Source organism: Fusarium phalaenopsidis (assembly GCF_050370095.1).
Source record: "Fusarium phalaenopsidis strain FUZ10S chromosome Unknown contig_32298, whole genome shotgun sequence".
Taxonomy (NCBI): Eukaryota; Fungi; Ascomycota; class Sordariomycetes; order Hypocreales; family Nectriaceae; genus Fusarium; species Fusarium phalaenopsidis.
The window spans coordinates 674,751-693,621 of NW_028145407.1; the positions used below are offsets into that span (position 1 = coordinate 674,751).

At 53.9% G+C, this 18,871-nt stretch overlaps 7 protein-coding genes across 7 annotated transcripts; 3 read left to right on the plus strand and 4 right to left on the minus strand.

Moving 5' to 3' along the window:
• Window positions 1-974: 974 nt before the first annotated feature.
• LRP88_06798 (rRNA-processing protein SAS10) lies at window positions 975-2,813 on the plus strand (the record flags this gene model as incomplete). The annotated part of the gene is made up of 1 exon (XM_083243335.1): window positions 975-2,813. One exon carries the CDS (start codon window positions 975-977, stop codon window positions 2,811-2,813), a length of 1,839 nt encoding a protein of 612 aa, XP_083100559.1.
• Window positions 2,814-3,151: 338 nt separating this feature from the next.
• LRP88_06799 (COG1/VPS51 family protein) lies at window positions 3,152-5,572 on the plus strand (the record flags this gene model as incomplete). Its single annotated transcript, XM_083243336.1, has 1 exon — window positions 3,152-5,572. The coding sequence occupies one exon, from the start codon at window positions 3,152-3,154 to the stop codon at window positions 5,570-5,572; it is 2,421 nt and encodes an 806-aa protein (XP_083100560.1).
• Window positions 5,573-5,683: 111 nt separating this feature from the next.
• LRP88_06800 (ClpP/crotonase-like domain-containing protein) lies at window positions 5,684-6,549 on the minus strand (the record flags this gene model as incomplete). Its single annotated transcript, XM_083243337.1, has 2 exons — window positions 5,684-6,302; window positions 6,359-6,549. The coding sequence occupies 2 exons, from the start codon at window positions 6,547-6,549 to the stop codon at window positions 5,684-5,686; spliced, it is 810 nt and encodes a 269-aa protein (XP_083100561.1).
• A 477-nt stretch (window positions 6,550-7,026) lies between these two features.
• On the minus strand, window positions 7,027-8,469 carry LRP88_06801 (DNA-directed RNA polymerase I subunit RPA49; the record flags this gene model as incomplete). Its single annotated transcript, XM_083243338.1, has 3 exons — window positions 7,027-7,890; window positions 7,943-8,268; window positions 8,328-8,469. 3 exons carry the CDS (start codon window positions 8,467-8,469, stop codon window positions 7,027-7,029), a joined length of 1,332 nt encoding a protein of 443 aa, XP_083100562.1.
• A 1,696-nt stretch (window positions 8,470-10,165) lies between these two features.
• LRP88_06802 (kinase-like domain-containing protein) lies at window positions 10,166-12,468 on the plus strand (the record flags this gene model as incomplete). The annotated part of the gene is made up of 7 exons (XM_083243339.1): window positions 10,166-10,259; window positions 10,331-10,388; window positions 10,437-10,635; window positions 10,783-10,983; window positions 11,039-11,085; window positions 11,135-11,425; window positions 11,478-12,468. 7 exons carry the CDS (start codon window positions 10,166-10,168, stop codon window positions 12,466-12,468), a joined length of 1,881 nt encoding a protein of 626 aa, XP_083100563.1.
• Window positions 12,469-12,774: 306 nt separating this feature from the next.
• LRP88_06803 (uncharacterized protein) lies at window positions 12,775-13,719 on the minus strand (the record flags this gene model as incomplete). The annotated part of the gene is made up of 2 exons (XM_083243340.1): window positions 12,775-13,134; window positions 13,186-13,719. 2 exons carry the CDS (start codon window positions 13,717-13,719, stop codon window positions 12,775-12,777), a joined length of 894 nt encoding a protein of 297 aa, XP_083100564.1.
• A 1,055-nt stretch (window positions 13,720-14,774) lies between these two features.
• Window positions 14,775-17,888, minus strand: LRP88_06804 (serine/threonine protein kinase ATG1; the record flags this gene model as incomplete). Its single annotated transcript, XM_083243341.1, has 3 exons — window positions 14,775-14,932; window positions 14,988-17,565; window positions 17,757-17,888. The coding sequence occupies 3 exons, from the start codon at window positions 17,886-17,888 to the stop codon at window positions 14,775-14,777; spliced, it is 2,868 nt and encodes a 955-aa protein (XP_083100565.1).
• Between the last annotated feature and the right edge of the window lie 983 nt (window positions 17,889-18,871).

Sequence of the window (18,871 nt, forward strand, 5' to 3'; positions counted from 1 at the left end):
TCAGGTGCCAAATCTGGGGGCATTTCGTCATTGCCCAGCACGCTCTTTGGCTGGGGCCCAATTGACGGCTCCTCCACTGTAATTTTGGCGCTTGATGCGCCGTTGCAGCTGAGGACCCTGAAGCCCAGGTCTCAAATCCTCCACTCTCGGGAATGGTTATCGGGCAAGCTCCGACCAGAGAAGAAGGTTCTCAGCCATTCAATCCACTGCAAGGCACACATCCATACGCACCACGTTTTTTCCCTTGTGCGACAATTGACGTAGTGTTGACAGATCTTCAATTCTTGACTCAGTGTTGACTTTCTTCCCGGGTTGAGACCGCATGTCTTAGTTGATAACGCAACGTCGACTCGAATCCCCAATCTCCACTGAAATAAGGCGATCTGACGTCAAATGCCTCTGCTATCCCATGACTCGCGATTTTGTTCTTGATAAGCGCACCTACACGCGTCCCTGGTCTTGTGTAGCGTTTCGGGCGGGGTGGGGTCAGACAGAAGTCAGAAGGGATGATGGGTGGCGTCCAGTTCAAGGTATGCCATGTAAGACCTCGTACTCCATAGGTAGGGAATACATTGCCTCATCTTCAACCACGACTCTCGCTCTATTACATTTGCCCAAAGTGAGCGGGGCGCTGTGTATGTACAGTTGACTGTCTCTCTCCGAGACATCGCCGTACTGTTATGGGTCATCTGAGCTCTGGCTCCTCCGCTCTCGGTTAGGTGGAGATGGGGGCTGGTCCCTGGCACGCTGGTATCACGTGCTATATTTCCTGCCGCAAGTTGTGGCTGATGCTGGACAAGGGTATCGTGGCTAGTGATGCTCGCCTTATCTTATCGCCAGACTAAAAATTTCCAAATGGAAAAAGTGCTGCGACGACTGCGACAGCGGCTAGACTGGTCGAAACCGGATCATCAATTTCTTTCTTATTCTCCTATTTCTTGACCAAAGTTGCCTTTTCTGGGCGTTTCGCAAAAATGGCCAAGAAGAGAAAGTCAAGACAAAGCGATGCGCCCTCCGGGCCCAAGGAGCTTGACACTGCCGATGCGCGCCTTGGTCCCATCACCACCTTCGAGGATGTTGCCGACTCCGAGGACGAATACTTCATGAACCGAGATCAGATTCTGCTGGAGGACGGACCCAACTCGAAGCGCCGAAGAAAACAAGACGAGGACGAGGACATTGAGTTGTCCGACGAAGAGATCTTGGGTTATGAGGACTCGGAAGACGACGATGAGCGACCACGCAAAACCAAGGGGTCCGCCTCCAAGGGCGCGGCCTCTGAAGAAGAAGAAGAGGGAAGCCAAGATGGAGAAGAGGGAGACTCTGGTTGGTGGGGTTCTTCGAAAAACGAATACTACAATGCCGACAACATCGAGACCGAGGCCGACGCCCTCGAGGAGGAGGTCGAGGCTAAGCGACTTCAGCAGAAGAAGCTCTCCAAGATGGCCGAGGAGGACTTTATCTTCGATGGCGACGAATGGCTAGCTGAGGGCGTAGAAGCAGATGGTGGCGAAGAAACTGTCACTGAAGTCCTCAAGGAGGTCGAGGTTACGGATGACATGGGCCCCGAGGAGCGATATACCCTGCTCAAGAACCGCTACCCCGAATTCGAACATCTCGTCAAAGAGTTCCAAACGCTTCAGCCTGTGTTGTCAGAGCTTCAAAAGGCAGCTCAGGGTTTGTCAGGGCAATCGCTCGAGGCAATCAAATACTGGGTTCTCGGGTGTTACGTCGCCGCCCTAGCCAGCTATTTCGCCATCTTGACATCCCCAGCAAGGGATGCCTCCAAGGCGCAGAAGACACTGGACCCTGCAGAGTTACGGGACCACGAGGTCATGGAGACGCTGATCAGCTGCCGCGAGGCTTGGCAGAAAGTCAAGGACATGAAGTCCACCAAGACTATCGAGGACGATGTTATTTCAGAAATCGCTGAGGAAAGTTTCTTGCAGAGCATCAATGGTGACGCTACCAAGAAGCCAAAGAAGAGCAAGAAGACATTGAAGCAAGAAAAGGCCGCTGCTGAGAAGTTGGCAAAGAAGCTCGAGAAGGCCAAGGTTGGAGAGGCTGCGGTTGCTGATCTGTACGACCTGCCTCTTCCTGGCAAGAAGTCCAAGAAACAGAAGATGGCCGAGGTCGAGGACAAGAATGATGACAACTCGGACTTTGGAGAGGAGGACGCCCTCGACGAGCGGACAGCGGCCGACAAGGCTGCCCGCAAGAAGAGTCTCAAGTTCTACACCTCTCAGATTGTGCAGAAGGCGAACAAGCGTGCCGGCGCTGGCAGGGATGCTGGTGGTGATATGGATATTCCTCATCGCGAGCGTCTTCGAGATCGCCAGGCACGTCTCAACGCCGAGGCGGAGAAGCGTGGACAGAAGAACTCCAAGATGGGTGCAGACCTGGATGACAACAGCGACGACGAGGATGCTACCACTGCCAAGGCTGTTCGCGACGACGAGGATGAGTACTACGACATGGTAGCGCACAAGTCCAAGAAGAACAAGGAGGAGAAGGCCGAGCGTTATGCCGCATATGCTGCTGCCAGCAAGGCGGACCGGGTGGTAGAGACGGAGGAGATTGGCGAGGACGGCAAGCGGAAGATCACATATGCCATCGAGAAGAACAAGGGATTGGCGCCAAAGCGCAGCAAGGACGTCAGGAACCCCAGAGTCAAGAAGCGCAAGCAGTACGAGGCCAAGCAGAAGAAGCTCAAGAGCATGAAGCCCATCTGGCAAGGTGGCGAGCCCAAGGGAGGATACCAGGGAGAGCTGTCGGGTATCAACACGGCGGTTATCAAGAGCACAAGACTATAGATTTGAATGCATTGGAAAATTTGTTAATAGCGTTAATTATTGGGTCTTATTTCACAAATACTTGATTGTTCCTGTGATAGGATGGAGAGGTTGTCGTGTAAGTCCCTGCCCCTGATTATCGAGGGCGGGTCGGGTCGTGCGTGCGTAGGCGGCCCCGCCAAACTCCACGTTGCAGCTGCGTTGCTTGATGGTGAGCTTCCCTTTAGCAACCTGCAACATCCCACCTTCGCCCACAGGAACTTGGCACTAATTAGTGCGAATAACCCCTACTCGATGCCTGCGAACAGGTAACACAGAGCGATTTTATCATTACCGCTCTCGCGAGCTACGAACCGAAAATGGCCGGCCTCGATCCTTCCAAGCTCACCTCGACCTCCCAGATCTTCTCGACGAACCACACCCTCCCCCAGATCCGCGCTATTCACAAGAACCTCCATGTCGCTATCGAAGAGAAGTCTACCCGTCTGCGTACGCAGGTCGGAAGCTCGTACCGCGATCTCCTAGGCACGGCCGACACCATCGTCCACATGCGTGATGACAACGATGTCGTCCAGGAGCTGCTAGGCAAGATGGGTGGTCGTTGCGGGAGAGCTATAATCGGTGCCAAAGCAGCAGGGCTTTCCAAGTTTGTGGCTAAGGAGAACAATTCAGAAGCGTCTATTGCTGCGCGGCTGCGTCTGCTTGACGCCTGCGTCCTGGTTGTTGGGCGAATACTGAAGGGTGGAGGCGGGTTTGGTGACAACGTCAAGAAGGGAGATAGACTGGTGCTATCAACCAAGGTTCTCGTTCTCAGTCGACTTTTGATCAAGAATCTTTCGGAAGATGCAACCGACTCGAGCAGTCTTCGTGCTATCGAGACGGCCAAGGCATCCATCAGCAAGCTACGACGAAGACTCCTGAGAAACGTTGAGAAGGTCTTTGAGAGGGCGGGTGATGAGACAGAGAGGGAGGATGTGCAGAAAGCGCTCTGCGCCTACAGCCTGGCAACCAGCTCTGGAGCAAGAGATGTGCTACGTCATTTCCTCCATGTGAGAGGCGAGGCCATGGCGCTTTCATTCCAGGTGGAGGAGAGTAACCGCAAGAGAAGCGCCGACGATGTCATTCAGAGTCTCAAGCTCTACTCCAGAACACTATTGGATGTCCAGGCTCTGGTGCCAGGAAGGCTCTCGTTGGCCTTGGCTGGGCTCAAGAACAATCCTCTTTTGGCTGATCCCAGTCTGAAGCGACTTGAAGGTCTACGATTGGACGTCTATGAGCGCTGGTGTGGCGAAGAAATCCAATACTTTACGCCTTACATTCGACACGACGATCTTGATGGCAGCCATGCCCGAGATATGCTATCGGCCTGGTCCGAGAAGGGGTCCGAGGTGTTGCTTGATGGGCTCAAGAAGACCTTGGACACGATGTCGGAGTTCAAGATGATCATGGAACTGCGAACAAATGTTTTGGAACTCTGGATCCGAGATGGCGCAAAGGCACGGGGCATTGACCCGTCTGAGATGCAAGATGCCCTGCGCGATGCCATCAACGCACGCATGTTGGCCGTGCTTGACAACAAGGTCAGCAAACTCCGCCTAGTCGGGTCCGAGGTTTCTGCAGCTCTGGGACGATGGAAAGATGGCATCACAGATGAACACGTCAGTATCTGGGACGATGAAGGTTACGACGCAGCTCTCGCAGGCGGTGCCGCGCCTTTTGTCCAGGAGGTTGTGTCCCGACTCTATGGCCGAAACGACGCCGTATCCAAGGCAGCGCATTGCTATAAGTCATGGTACCATGTGATAGACGATGTCAAGGATGTTGTGGAGCAGCTCAGGAGGCAGCGCTGGGACAACGACTATGACGAGATTGAGGACGAAGAGACGATCGAATCCAGACAGAAGCTACTAAGCAAAGATGACCCACAGATGTTGCAGGAGAAGCTCGACACAACTCTGGACAGGTCATTCAAGGAACTCGAGGACCAGATCCAGAAGCTCTGGGACGAACGGGCTGGGTCAGCGCGGAACGGCAAGGTGGCCATGTACTTCCTCCGTGTTCTCAGAGACATCCGTCATCAGCTGCCTCAACGCCCGTCGATCAAGACCTTTGGATTGGCCATTGTGCCTTCACTCCACGAAAAGATCTCAGTGGCAGTGTCCTCGCCTGCACTAGATGAGTTCTCTGCCCATGGGGTCTCCCAACGGGTTGTGGTTGGGCGTCCACTCTGGGAAGGGGAGCCGGCCTTGCCTAACCAGCCGTCGCCAGAGCTCTTCAAATTTCTCCGATCCTTGTCGTTGACCATGTCAGAAGAGGGTGTGGACCTGTGGACCAAGGCCGCTACGTCTGTTCTCAAGAAGCATTTGAGTCAGCGGCTCTGCGAGATGTGGGATACTGCCCTGACAGAAGTTTCATCTAAGAAGGACACACCCAAGGAGGAGCCTGCTAAGGACGATGATGATGACGATGACGATGACGAGGAAGAAAAGGAGGAAGATGCAACGAAGAAGGAGGAGGACACCAAGGATGTCAGCAAGGACCAAGCATCCGGCCTAACCCCCGAGCAAAAGGCAGACCTCTTTACCCAGTGGCTCTTTGACGTTGCTCTCCTAAAACGATGCATTGGCAGTATAGAGGAGACAAGCAGCGCTCTCCAAGATCTTGAGGACAAGATGTACGAACATTCCAAGCTGGACGATGAGGCAGCACGACAGCGGCTCACCAAATCGGCCAACGAATTTTGGCAACGAACCCATTTGTTGTTTGGTCTGCTCGCATAGGATATGGACGAATAATAGATGTAGATATAATGAAGTCTTGAGGACTCTATCCTTCTCTTTCATAAACCAGCTCGCACTCTACGCACAACGACGATGCATACCTTGACATCCTCACAGCTTGTGTCTCTTGGCACCGCTTGCAAGCTTTGCAAACTCCTGCTGTGGCACCCCCGTCAGGAACCTCTCGAGACCGGCAAACACCTCGTGCACATTCTGCGTGTGCATGAGTTCCATCTCGGGCCTCTTGATGAGCTTCTTAATTCCCGTCAAGCTGTCCCCGACTAGATGCTCACCCAGCCTCTCGTCAACCTCCTTCAGCACCCTCTCATTAAACTTGCCATCATCCGCCTCGTTAAAAATCTCATTGACAAATCCACATCGCTCCAATTGCTCGGCCCCGATACGCCGACTCATCAACAACGCCTCGTTCGCGCGGGCAGGTCCAAGACGCAGCACCAGAGCCCGCGACGCACCGCCCTCGGCAACTAGGCCGATGGACGAGAAGGGTGTGAGAAGGAAGGCCGAGGGCGCGCAGTAGATGAAGTCGGCGTGGGCGACGAGAGCTGCCGTGAGGCCCACGACGGGTCCGTTGAGGCCTACAACTAGCACCTTGGGGTGCGTTGCGAAGGCGTGGGTGATGTTGAGGTTGAAGGCGACAAAGGATTGGAGCCAAGTCTTGTGCGAGTCCTTGCCCGAGGGGGACTCGCGGGTGAATGTTACATCAGCTCCTCTGTGGTTGTGTTAGCTTTGAAGACGTTGTGATGGTTTAACTTGGAGAGCACCTACGCAGAAAAGAAACGGCCCTTGGCTAGGATGACGGTGATGAACACCTCATCATGGGTTGCGACCTCTCGCATCTTTTGGGCAAGGTCATAATAATGAGCTCCCGTCATGGCGTTTAGCTTGCTCGCATTGTCAATAGTCAAGACGGCAACACGGCCGCGATACTCGAGTGTGATGATGGATTCGGTCGACATCTTGACAGACAATAAACAAGATCGATACTGAAGCTTAAGAATGACAATGTAGAGATGCAATGAGTGAGATTGAATGGAAGACAGGTCATCAACAAGAGTCTTACTCAGTTCTCTCTTTATCTGTAGGGTAACGGAACATGGGGTCTCGCTCAATGATACCCGGACAAGGATTCCCCACAATCCGCACCGAGGAGCCTCGGCCTGTTGTGGATCCTGAGCCGGAGTGCCACGGTGAGGGAGGTCACTAAGGTAAGACGAACAATTCTTAGATACCACGTCTCAAGAACTTCAAATAAAGGCATTAAATGTCTTCCAAATCACACAACCAACTCCATTGACCAAAGGCACGCCCTCAAGGCAAGCCCGAGCATGCAATTTTTCTATCTTCATCAAGAGCAAGCCGCCATCAAGACCCCCTCCTCTCCCTCTACACCCCCCTCACTACTCAGCGTTCACATAAACCTTTGCAGAGAATTCCTAACGTCGCTTGGGAGCAATGTGCCTCTGCTTGGGGAAGTTGAGAGGCAGGGTAAGTCGCGCAACGTGGACCGTCGTCTTAGTGTCCTTGTTGCTCACGGGCTTGACGCGGCCGCCGATCTCGTGGAAGTAGCCGTTCATGGTCTTTTGGTCAATCTTGAGGTCGTCGCGCAGGTTCTGCGTGTCCACCTCAAAGTTGTCGACGATGCAGGCAAAGACGCAGCAGTGCGTCATCAGCAGGTCTATGTGGAACTTGCGCATCTCGCCCCGGTCCGAGAACTTGCGCCGGATGCTCTCGATGACGGCTTCGGGCGCCGGCGCCAGGAACTCCCTGAGCTTCTCACGGGGCGGTATACTTCGGGTGCCCCTCGCTTTGCCGGGCTTGCTGTGGAGGTAGAAGAGGAGGACGAAGAAGAAGTAGCGTAGCACGCGGAGTCGTGTCACGGCCTCCTCGTTACCAGCCACCCGGTTGACGCGCGCTGCAACAAAGCGCGAGGGCACCTGGATGCTCTCCTTGTGTTGCACCTTCTCCTGCCATTCGCGGACGGGCACAAGGTTGAGGATGTCGGCGCCGATAATCTTTTTGGGGTCGTAGACATCTTGGATCTCGGTCGCGTCCACGTTGGCGACGGGCACGGGCTTGGCCTCGTCCACCACAGCCTGCAGCTCTTCCCGCGACGCCATGGTCGATGTGACTTCTCCGACCGAGCTGAGCATGGCGCGAGCTGCCGCGTCGATCTTAGTGGGCGCATCTCCCGCCTTCTTCTGAGGCGCGATGGCGTTGAGGACGTTCTCCTGGATAGCCTTCTTGGCCTTCTTAGTACCAAATGTCTGGCCGAGATCCGTCTTGAGCTCCATCATAGTCTGTGTCAAGTCAGAAAAATGCGCCATTAGCAAACTTGCACCATGGGCGTACCTGTTTAGCATCGCGCTCGCCCGTAGCAGTGGCCGAGGCCTGCTTCGCGCGCACGGCGCCTCGAACCGTCATCTTCTTGGCCTCCACCACCTGGAGCTTGCCGGTCTTGGGATCATAGATGCCGAGGAAGTGGTTCAGCGCAGGCTTGCTGCCCCTAGAACCCTCCGCCTTGGCCGTGTAGTCGAGACTGCGATGCGCCGTCGAGTGCAGCAAAAACTCCTTCTCGCCGGCAGACTTGGGCTGCTTCGTTTTTGACTTGGCGCCATTCTTGGGCGCATAGGAGTGAAAGGGGGTATTTTTCGGTAATTCGAAGCCCGGGATGGTAGCTATCAAGGACCAATTAGTACTGCGCTGCTCTTGATCTCGAGATGGCGGTGGTTGGTACCTATGACGGGTGGGCAGAACTTGGGTCGGAGGACGGAGGAGACGGTAGCTGACGAGGGAGGCGCATCGATGGCGACCTTCTTCTTGGGCTTGGCCGCGGACTCAGCGCTCCTCTTGCGCTTCTTGTTGCTTTCCGAGGCCATGGTCAGGTCAATTGTGCCGACTTGACTCGTCGCTGGAGGATTTGATCACCCAGAGGTGGGATGGAGTTTGGCTTGAGATCAAAAAATTTGGGCGGGCGGCAGAAAATGGGGAGCCCGCTGTTTAGCCGACAGAGGTGAAGGCGGTGACAGCTGAGAGCACCCGAATGGCAGGAAGTCAATGGGCAGGCAATACGCAGTATGGTGAATTTGGAAATGCGATTGTAGACGGTCGTGCCAATTGTTCCAATTGAAGCTGTGTATTCTCCGATTCTATTCAAAACTAAGGATATTTCTTAATTCAATTCATCGTAGCGGGATGGAAATCGAGTCTGTGAAGCACCGTATGTTTCTGCAGCTTCCATGAGTGCGCCCCACCGGCCTCGCGGGTTGCGCTGGTGGTGCGAGTCTGTGTGACGTCGAACCATCTGAGCTGATGCTCAACACCAAACACAGGGTTGACTCTCAAATAATGATACAGACAGTCAATTCGAGTCCACAGAGTCGTTTGGATCTTGCGGATATTCAGAGACAGGTTCCTGGGCAGAACACAAAGCTCTGCTGCATCAAGCTAACACGCCGAGCTTGGAGCTTGCATCTACGTCATGAGGGCACAAACACAAAGCACGAAGCGCACACATTGGAAGGTATTTTTCGTCCTTTTTCATTTAACGTTCATTCACGTTCAGTGCATCGTCTTTGCGAGCATGGTGATGGTTCGATCCCAAACACCGCCTTTGTTCCCGACCGTCCAATTGTCAAGTTCCCATCCGTCGTAATGTCCCATGTGACCGCCAACAACCGCTCTTGTGCGGGGTTCTGCCACCCTGACGTAGATCCCAAAGTCAAATCCCAGCTCCGTTGGTCGCGGGGAGATCCCAAAGGCGTCGCGGACGGTGAGCGCCCACCTTCGGCTGCTGGTATCGTTCAGGCGCGTGAAGTCGTAACATCATGAGAGATGGGTCGAGTCAGGTTGAAGTGCGAGTTGTTTACTTGCTGTAAGGGCATAGTCAGTATTGCGCATCGCATCGGCGGCGGCAGGGGGAAAACTCACGATCGAGCTCTCATCTTTCTTCTCTTGCGCTTAAGGCGGCGAACCCGCTTCTTTCTCCATTTGGCTCTCATCTTGATCGACGATGCTGTCGCAGACTGTTAGCAGCTGAAGTGCAAATGCGCATGGGCGTAAGCAAGTAGCTTAGGACGGCAATGAGCATGACTCAGTACCTGTCCCAAGACCAGCTTGGGCCGGGGCCGCGTGTACTTACTCTTTCGTGGATGAGAATCGTGGTGGGATGAGGAACAACTTCTGGTGCTGCGCGGGGAGATTTCAAGAGCTTTTGGGAGGTCATAGGTAGGGCACACAACCCCTCGTGGTCACGTGGGGAAGCACCACCACATTTCTGGGTGCAGACAGTGACAAATGCACAGTGTTGGGCGATACACACTGTAATACGCACAGTGCAACTTGCTTCGAGGCAAGAAGGGAAGGAACAATTATCTGAATCGGGATCGAGAGAGTTGGGGACAATCGAACGGGACCTCAATTGAAGGGCTGATTCCCGCCCGCAGGCTGCAAAGGGCCAAATCTCATCTTGACCTCGCGCTTCTCTGCCTGCGAGACGGATTCTCCTCCTTCAACAACCCCTGCAGGCCACTTACACGGCTCGATGGATCGACATTGAGACTTGTGAGACTCAAGATGGACTACGAACACCAGAATCGAGCGCCATCACCAGGCTCTCCAGCTGCCTATCTTCATCTCGTAGACGGCCGAAGCAGTCATCAATCTCAGAGTATGCCTTTTTTCCCACCTCACGAAATGCCCTTCTCCACCTCGAGTGGCTCCTCCTAACTAGCTTCATAGTACTGCTTCCACTTTGGCACAAGGAGATCTTCAAAATTGGGCGAGACCCTAATTTCAAGTGAGATTCTGTTGATGGCATCTGATGGGTTCTTACTCACGTCTGCAGCACATTGGCCATCGACGATGATGCTGACTTGATGGTCTCTCGAAACCACTGTGAAGTCTATGTCATCGAGTACGAACCAACCGTCAACCACATTTACGTCCGCGATAGAAAGTCATCCAATGGGACATTCGTCAACGATCAGCTCATTGGCCGTGGTCCAGATATTACCGCTGGATATCTGCTGCAGGATGGCGATGTCGTCGAGATTCGACCTTACTAGAAGTTCACAGTCGTTCAAGAACATGCCCCTCCCCGCCATGAACTGACCAGCCTGCAACTTGAGGAGTGCAAGGTATGTTATATTGGATATCTCTCGTGAAACCCTCGCCTGACATGGTTGTTATAGTTGTTTGCGCACAGGTACCAAGTCACTGAACGCCGTCTCGGCCAAGGGGCAGAAGCTGCCGTCTGCTTGGCCAACGAAGTCTCGACTGGGAAGCAATTGGTCTGCAAAATCGTCAATCTCGATAAGATTCAAGGAAAGAATGCCCAAGAAGACATTCGACGCAAGTTCCAAGAGGCCGACATCTTGCGACAGCTGCGACATGTAAGCATCCGTTCTTCTCACCTTACCAATGAGCCGCATTGCTAACTTGATATAGCCCAACATTCTGCCGTATGTCGATGCTATCACTTCTCCGCATACACTGTAGGTAATGATGTATCTACCAAGGTATTACTGATCTCACAAAAAACAGCTATACTTTTACGGAACTTGCCTCTGGGGGCGATCTTATGTCTTTCTTGTTTCGCCATGGAACAGCCAAAGAGTTTGACGCACGAATCATTATTCGCCAGGTGGTTCGTGGACTTTGCTACCTCCATGAGAAAGGAATCGTTCACCGCGACCTCAAACCGGAGAATATTCTCTTGGCATATTCTCCCAAGATTGCATACCATCGGGTTATGCTCTCCGATTTTGGTATTTCAGCTATCCACCACTGCAACAGGATGACTACCAATGCTGGAACGACAGCATACCAGGCACCGTGAGTTCATTGCACCAACTGCAGAAGAGAGCCGGTATCTGATAGCATATAGGGAGTTCACGCGAAGCGGGCAATCTCACACGTCGGCGGTTGATATCTGGTCATTGGGAGTCGTGACTACCATCCTCCTTACAGCTGAACGCCATGACGCAGACCTCAATCGAATGGATGACGACGAGATTGAGCAATACATCCGAGTTCTCTTCCACAGCTTGCCGCGCCGACCGTCGTTGGATGCATACGACTTTGTCTGGATGTGTCTCCAGAGAGACCCTTCGCAGAGAATGACGGCCAATGACGCGCAAGAGCACGAATGGATGTGTACTCCAGCGAAGCATCTCAAGTTCTTTCGACTGCTTGACAAGAGAATCATGGCCTACTGGAAGCCCCAGGACAAGCTAAAGCCAATGCCTTGGGAGCTGCCATGCCTGGCCAAGTCTGGCCCACCGACGCCGACAAGAGAGCCCGGATCTTCCAGTCAGTATTTTACGGGAACGCCAGTGCGAAGCAAGAGACAAGCCGACAACTCGACCAGAGTTGATGAAGAAGACCTCGTTCAACAAGGCACTGACGGCGCGAATGATGAAGTCTCGTCGCTTTTTGCACTGCCAACGGGGCCATCACATTCAACGCGTACCAGCCCCAACGGGATGAAGAAGAAAGATGCCAAGTCTGAGCATCCGCAGCCTCCCTGGCATGGATTCCTCAAGCCGGAATACCCCAGACATCCTGAGATCGGAGCAAAGCGCAAGATAATCCCCAGGATCAAGGTCCATGGCACCGAACTGCATCCACTGCCTGGATTAGCCAGGCACCTACCGCGGTCTGTCAACCATTTCCATCGCGAGAACGTCCTCCTGGAGCTTCAGAGATCGAACTCCAAGTTTCTTATTGACGAATCTTGCTCTACTCCAAGCACCCCTCTTGAGATGGTTGCGCCGCCAGCTCCAGTGAGCCCCAAGAAGCGAAAGAGCACATATGACGCAATGGACAAATCAGCCGGAAGAGAACAGCTGGCTGTCCCAAAGATTCAGTTCTGCTGAGACAGAAATACTTCTACGACTGGGTTTATTCTGGGGATTGGGAGTTTTGTTGTTTAATTGGGTTTACGACCGTTCACGAAACACTAACAATGGGGAATGAGAACGGGTAAACGGGCGTTTAACGGATGAACTAACGAATGAATTTCACGTCGAGGATCTGGGCGCATCAAGGAGCATCTAATGAAGCGCAATTAGGGAGAGGAACCTGGGAAATGGGGTTATGAATCTGGCGCGATGCTCTCTTTGGCCCATGTACCTATGGAACTGAAGTTTATACAGGCAAACAAGGTTGCTATCTACAAATCATCACCACTCAGTGAGTCCATCCTTCAACACATTCCACCAGCCCTTGGGTTGATACTCGTCATCCCTCATATTCTCGGAGTGATCATTCTCATGCCAAGCTGGAAGTGGTTGGATGCATTGGCTCTCTTTGATCCTTTCCATCCACTTCTTGACACATTCGGCTTGGTCCTCCCTAGAACCACCAGTATACTTCCAAATCTTATGGTCCTCACCATCGTCCGTCTGCCAATCCCACATGATCAGACACCGATCCCCGTTCCTCTTACATCTCGAACAGTCCTCCTTTTTCGGATTTCGGTACGCCGCGGGCCCGTACTTCAAGTCGAGAGTCCGCGAGCACGGCAGTCCTCGGGCTTTGCACTGTAGACACGGTTTCCTCTTGGTCGGCTTGGGTGGCTTTATAGGACGTACGTGACGATGAACGGCTATCAGGCTCACTGGCATGCCATCCATGTATCGTAGCGGACCGTTCTGCTGTCGAAAGTACTCGATGCTGATCCACTGATCGAGACGAATTTCAAGATTACTCATGCGTTGGCAATACCCCTTCCACGTCTCGCCCTCTGCGCGCTTCAACCCGAGTCCCGCGGTGACCTCCTTCTCCACCTCGGCGTCCATGAGGCGATCAATCTCGGTCCATGTGAGCTTCTCACGAGGGTCCAGCTCCGGACGACGGTAGATATAGGGGGCAGGCTTGCGCCTCGCCTCCTTCCGCTCTTCCAAATCCCTTGCTGCTTGGCGTATTGGCTTTACAACGATCTTGGCATCCTCCTCGTCCCGAATGCGGTAGTATTCGTCAACTTCTCTGTCTGCTGTTTCTTTACGCTGGCGGAGGACGCTGTTTACACGAATGGAAAAGACCAGTTTGACCATAGTGAGGAGGTCAGGGGGTGCTCGAGGCGGTGGAGGCCCTGGGGGATCGGCCGTGTCCTTGTCGCTGGGCATGGTGTGACGGATGAATGGTTGGTTCTTGGTATATCTGGGAAAGGCTTTAGTTCAGAGCTGGGGGAGTCAACTTACGAGTTTTCCTTTATAGATCAGATGGAATGGAAAAAGGTGACGTGGCTATGAAGCTCATGTGTGTTGGTTTATATGCGAGGTGAATTTTGGTGGTGTGGGCTGAAGATGGTGAACAAGCCTGCGTTGTCCGTTTCTGCAGCAGAACAAAGAAATTCGATGCAATCTTCAATGTGAATGATCAATGCAGAAAGCGCACAAGCCAGAAACACCCAGTGGCTCAAAATCCTGACAACTCTTGAGCTGGCCAAGTTCTGCCTGTACATGGAATATCATCTTCCACGTAAACACTTGTTCGTTACTATCAACTCCACCAAAGCAGTCACCGTGAACCAAGTATTGTGACCTAGATTTCCAACCTCGGAAACCTAGAAGTTGTCATTTTTTTGTTCTTTGGGAATGCTGATGTCCCTATACATCTTCCATATCGTAACACGAATGAGAGGCTTCTCCCTAGCCAATCCTTGCACCTTGGACGGTGTCAAGCACCGCCGTGAACTTGCCAACACAAACAGAGATGGGTGTCATCTCTAGCAACCAGCCCTAGAAGCACCTGGCAGTGCCTGGTGCACACCTTCTTTGTCCTCCTCCTAATCTGCCATGCCATGCCACGTATGGCAAGGCCCTAATGCCAACAGGTTAAGGAACGGCTTCCAGGGCTTTCAATATTTCCGCACTGAAAGCAAAACGAGCAGCAAATGAAAAGCAATCCAGAAACGCCCTCCAATGAGATCTCTCCGTCCAATGCCTAAATCAAAACAACCCCAAACGCCCGCTCCATATAGATAGATCCTATACCTAGGTATACTCGGTGACAATCTGCTGGCCTGCTTCTGTGAGCCGCAGGCCGAGCTCCCGTGACGCCCTGAATCCCAAATATGATGGCGAGTAACACATGCAAACCCATAGGGTTTTTAGAATGGTATGATGAATATCGTCGCGTATTTCATGGTGCTTCGCCATCACTTCGTCAACCTCTTCACTCACGAGGATGCATGTGAAGGAACGCTGCGTGGTGTCACATCGCCGCTTCGTCGGCGTGGTGCCTGCTGGTAGGCATGTTGAACATGGCTGTTGGCCTCTGCAATCATCTGCTTCTTCTTACGAACAGCGCCGAGCCGTCCTGTGATCATCTTGATCACTATTCATCTGTTAGCTCCCAACTCTGAAACTGCCAGTTCAGGAGTGTCACTTACTCTTTCGAACATGAGCCTCCTCGTCACTGTCAAGTTCACCGCCGTTCGTTTCCCTGACAGCATTGTCGGCTTCCTTGCCCGTGGACAGCTTCCTCTTCTCCATCTGAGGATCCTCATCACTGTCCAGTACCGCCTCGAGCATGCGGATCGCAGTGATGTAGGAAATCTCACAACCGCCGAGATTCTCATTGGTGACTTCATCAATCGCTGCCGCACGGCTCATCTCAAGTGCCCGATCGTACATAAGTTTCTCGGCGCTGATGCCAGGTGTAAGATAAACCTGCTTCATCGTCGATCCCGTAGTAGAGGCAATCGACTCGGTTCCGTGGTTCGATGGGTGGCTCGGGTGGTCCTCAGGCAGTTGCTTCTGTGCCTCCATGAGCTTCAGGCGGACAACCTCCGACTTCTCCAACACCTCGTTGAAGCGTTGTCGAACCCATTGCACCACGGCATTGATACGCTGCACAACCGTCTGAGCAGTCGCTGCTGATAGCCCCGTTCCTGGCTCTCCTCGACTCTTCTTGGACCACCAGAGACTTGCTATGTCCATGGCTCTGGCGAGGAGTGTGAGCGACTTCACATACAGGACAAGGGCCTCCTCCGACAGCGCAACAATAGCCTCAACCGTGAGGCCTTCTTCTTCCGTCACCATCTGCTCGGGCTCAAGACCGCCCAGTCCATGATCTGCCGACGGCGCTAGAGGAACGAGCTGCTTATACTTGACCTCGGCGAAGCCATACACACAATCGCTTCGCGTGGCAAACTCTTCAATGGCCTGCGCAGCTCGTCCATCCTCATCGGTGCTGTGGGTACTCTTACCGTCACCGAGCAATCCGGCCGATGTTTGCGGAGTCGGATATGCCGGGAACGCCTGGTAAAGTGGGGGAGATGGCCCCTTCTGGCCTCGTCCAGGTGAAACCCTGAAGCCAAAAAGGCGGAGGCTGGCATCCTGGATAGCCTTGGAGATGGCACTCGAGGCCGATCCGGGACTAGCGGAGAGAGCTTTTTCATACGACGACCTCCGGTCATGCCGTCCTTGAGCTACCAAGGCGGTTCGTGAAGATGGAGTTGGAACTGCCCCTGTCGTCGAGTTGGGTGCTCCCTGTTGCGTGTATCGTCGAGCCAGGGGTCCGGATCTATGCGAGCCATTGTCACCCAACTTCTCGTTGGCCGCCAACTCATCAGCGAGGGCATTGACCTCGACGTGGCGCCTCTCAACAACAACGTATTCTCGCTCTAGGGCGACATCCTGAGCTGCCTTTTCCTCCTCTGAAATTGGCGGATTGCTCGATGCTCGGCCCCTGCGCGCCTCTCTCAAAAGGGACGTGGGTGGCGAGACCTTATCACGACCAGTTACCCGGTCCTGGAGGCGTGCTTGGTTGGGTGCTGATGCTGCATGATGAGGCACAGGGCGACGGATTCCTAAGCCCTCTGCGAGTTCACGAGGAGAACTGCCAGTCGCCCGGTGGCCTTCAGGCGTTTGCCGAGGGTATCGACCTTCACCTGGGCTTCCTGCTTGTGGCGACCTTGGGTGGCGGTCTCTGGGCGACCTGGATGCCACAGCCTCACGTGGTGATTCCTGCCCGGTATGTCGTGGGCTGCGTGACGCTGACGAGAGCCTCTGCCCCTGATGAATTGTCTTCAAAGCCTGAGATTCCGGTTCTGGTTCCTGTTCCTCTTCCTCGGGTGGGGGAATATCATCCTCCACTAGACCGGGAATTGGGCTCGTAACAACAGGATGGTTGAAGAAGTTTTCAAAACTGATGCGCTCGACCGGACTTCGCTTGAGCAGACTTCGAACCAGCGCCTTGAGGTCAGCACTGATAGTTACCTCCCTTGGGAACTTGATGACATCCTCAGCGCCCTCGATCTTTCTCAACAATTCGACATGGTTTCTAGCCCGGAACGGAGGACGACCTGTGCTCATCTCATAGAGTACCGTTCCCACAGACCAAAGATCGGCTTTCGCGTCATATCGCTCGTATCGGAGAATTTCTGGGGCCATGTACAGGGGGGACCCACAGAGCGTATCGGCTAGGGAAGTGGAGGGAAGCACACGGGCGAAACCGAAGTCGGCGAGCTTGAGCATGGGAAGGGACGGGAGACCAGCGATGGGAATCATTGAGCCCTGGCTGGCCTTCATGACCGGTCGACCTCTGTGATCCCGGAAGGCCTGTGAGGGCAGCAGCAGAAGATTTTGGGGCTTAACATCGCGATGGACGTAATTCTTTTGACGCAGGAACTCGAGAGCACTGGTTAGTTGCTTCAGGAAATGCCGAATAACGACCTCGTGAAGACCGGAATTCGGTGCGCTGGGATACTTGCGTGCCATATCATGAGTGGCAGGATGGGTGGCGAGCTTCTCTCGCTTCTTGATAAACAGGGACAAGTCGCCAAGCTCGCAATACTCCATGACGAGGTTGATATGTGTTGCTGACTCGAGGCAGTCATGGAGGGCGACGATGTGGGGATGGCGTAATGTCTTGAGGATTTGGATTTCGCCATATAGGTTCTCTCTGAGCTTCTTGTTTAGCCGTTCCAGCTCCACGGATTTGATGGCGACGGCGGCCTTGGTTTCCTATTTGATGACGCTTTGTCAGCTACTGATGGGAAATGTAATAGATGAAGTAGTGTTTCGAGCTGAAGTTCGCGTGATACCGAGTTGATGACTGACAAGTTACCAAGGTGATGGAGCTGCACCAGCAAGCAGCGCAACATGGTGCAATGACGGGGGAGCAGGCTGAGAAGACAAGGAAAGCTTGGTCGTACCTTATGCCAGCCCAGATACACCTGGGCAAAGCTGCCTTTGCCAATCTCGGAGCCAATGTTGAATTGTCCTACGGCACGTCCGCCCGACTTCCTGGACCCCGAGGAGGTGGTAGACTCCTGTGGGCCCGCCATGGCTTCCTGTTGGTGTTGTCAATGGCAGGAAGACTGTCGAGCTCTGTTGTAGCCCTAAGGCCTATAAGATTCGGAAGACGTCGGCCGCAGATGAGGTCGTCATGTAATCGATGGGATGGGGAGCAGTTGAGAGAGCCGAGCTCAGATAGAAGACACGAGAACGAGGCAGAGCGGTCGGGGGGGATGATTATCAACCGGATCGAAGGTGCCAGGTACGGGGCAGAGCTGGCAAGTCTAGGCTGACAGTTGATGGACAAGCAAGCAGTCGGTGAGGACGAATGTTCCTTGCTTGTGTGGATGGCCGAGGACGGATGGGGGAGAGACGAGAGCAGCGCAAAGGCACCTGGGTAGGTAGGTGCTGCTGTAGGTATCCGAAAGGGTGGACCGGACTTGACTCGGTGCGCGCCTGCACTGCAGTATCGAGCCAAACACAAGCGTTAGTGGAGGGTAGAACGAGACGAGGTCGAGGCCGAGGGCGAATGCGAGGACAGGAAGGATAAGAGTGAAAGGTCGAGGAGGGTGGAAGAGGTATGAAGTTCTGGGGGATGCGTGTGACAGTGACAGCGATGGTGACGGCAAGGCGACGGCGATCGCGGCCTTGGTCGGTATGATCTAATGATTCTATAGCGAGCGACAAGGGCGAGAAGCAGAGCCGGGAGACGGTGGCCGGGGGGGACCTAGACCTAGCTCGCTAGGGTACTTGCGCTGCGCTGCGCTGGTGTTGGTGCTGGTGCGGTGCTGGTGCTGGTGCGACGGGATAGGATAGGGCAGGATGGGAATAGGACGCAGGACGGATGAGATGGGGGCGGGCAGGTGACTAACACGGAAGGGCGTCTGAGGCGGTTCGAGGCGTTGGCGGCCGGCGCGATACGAGAGTGGCCGTTGACCTGAGTCGAGAGCTCGAGCGGACGACGAGCTGGAGGGTTCGGGGAGCGTGATCGGAGGCGAATGGTATCAGTCTGGAGGCGGATGGGGCGGTTAGA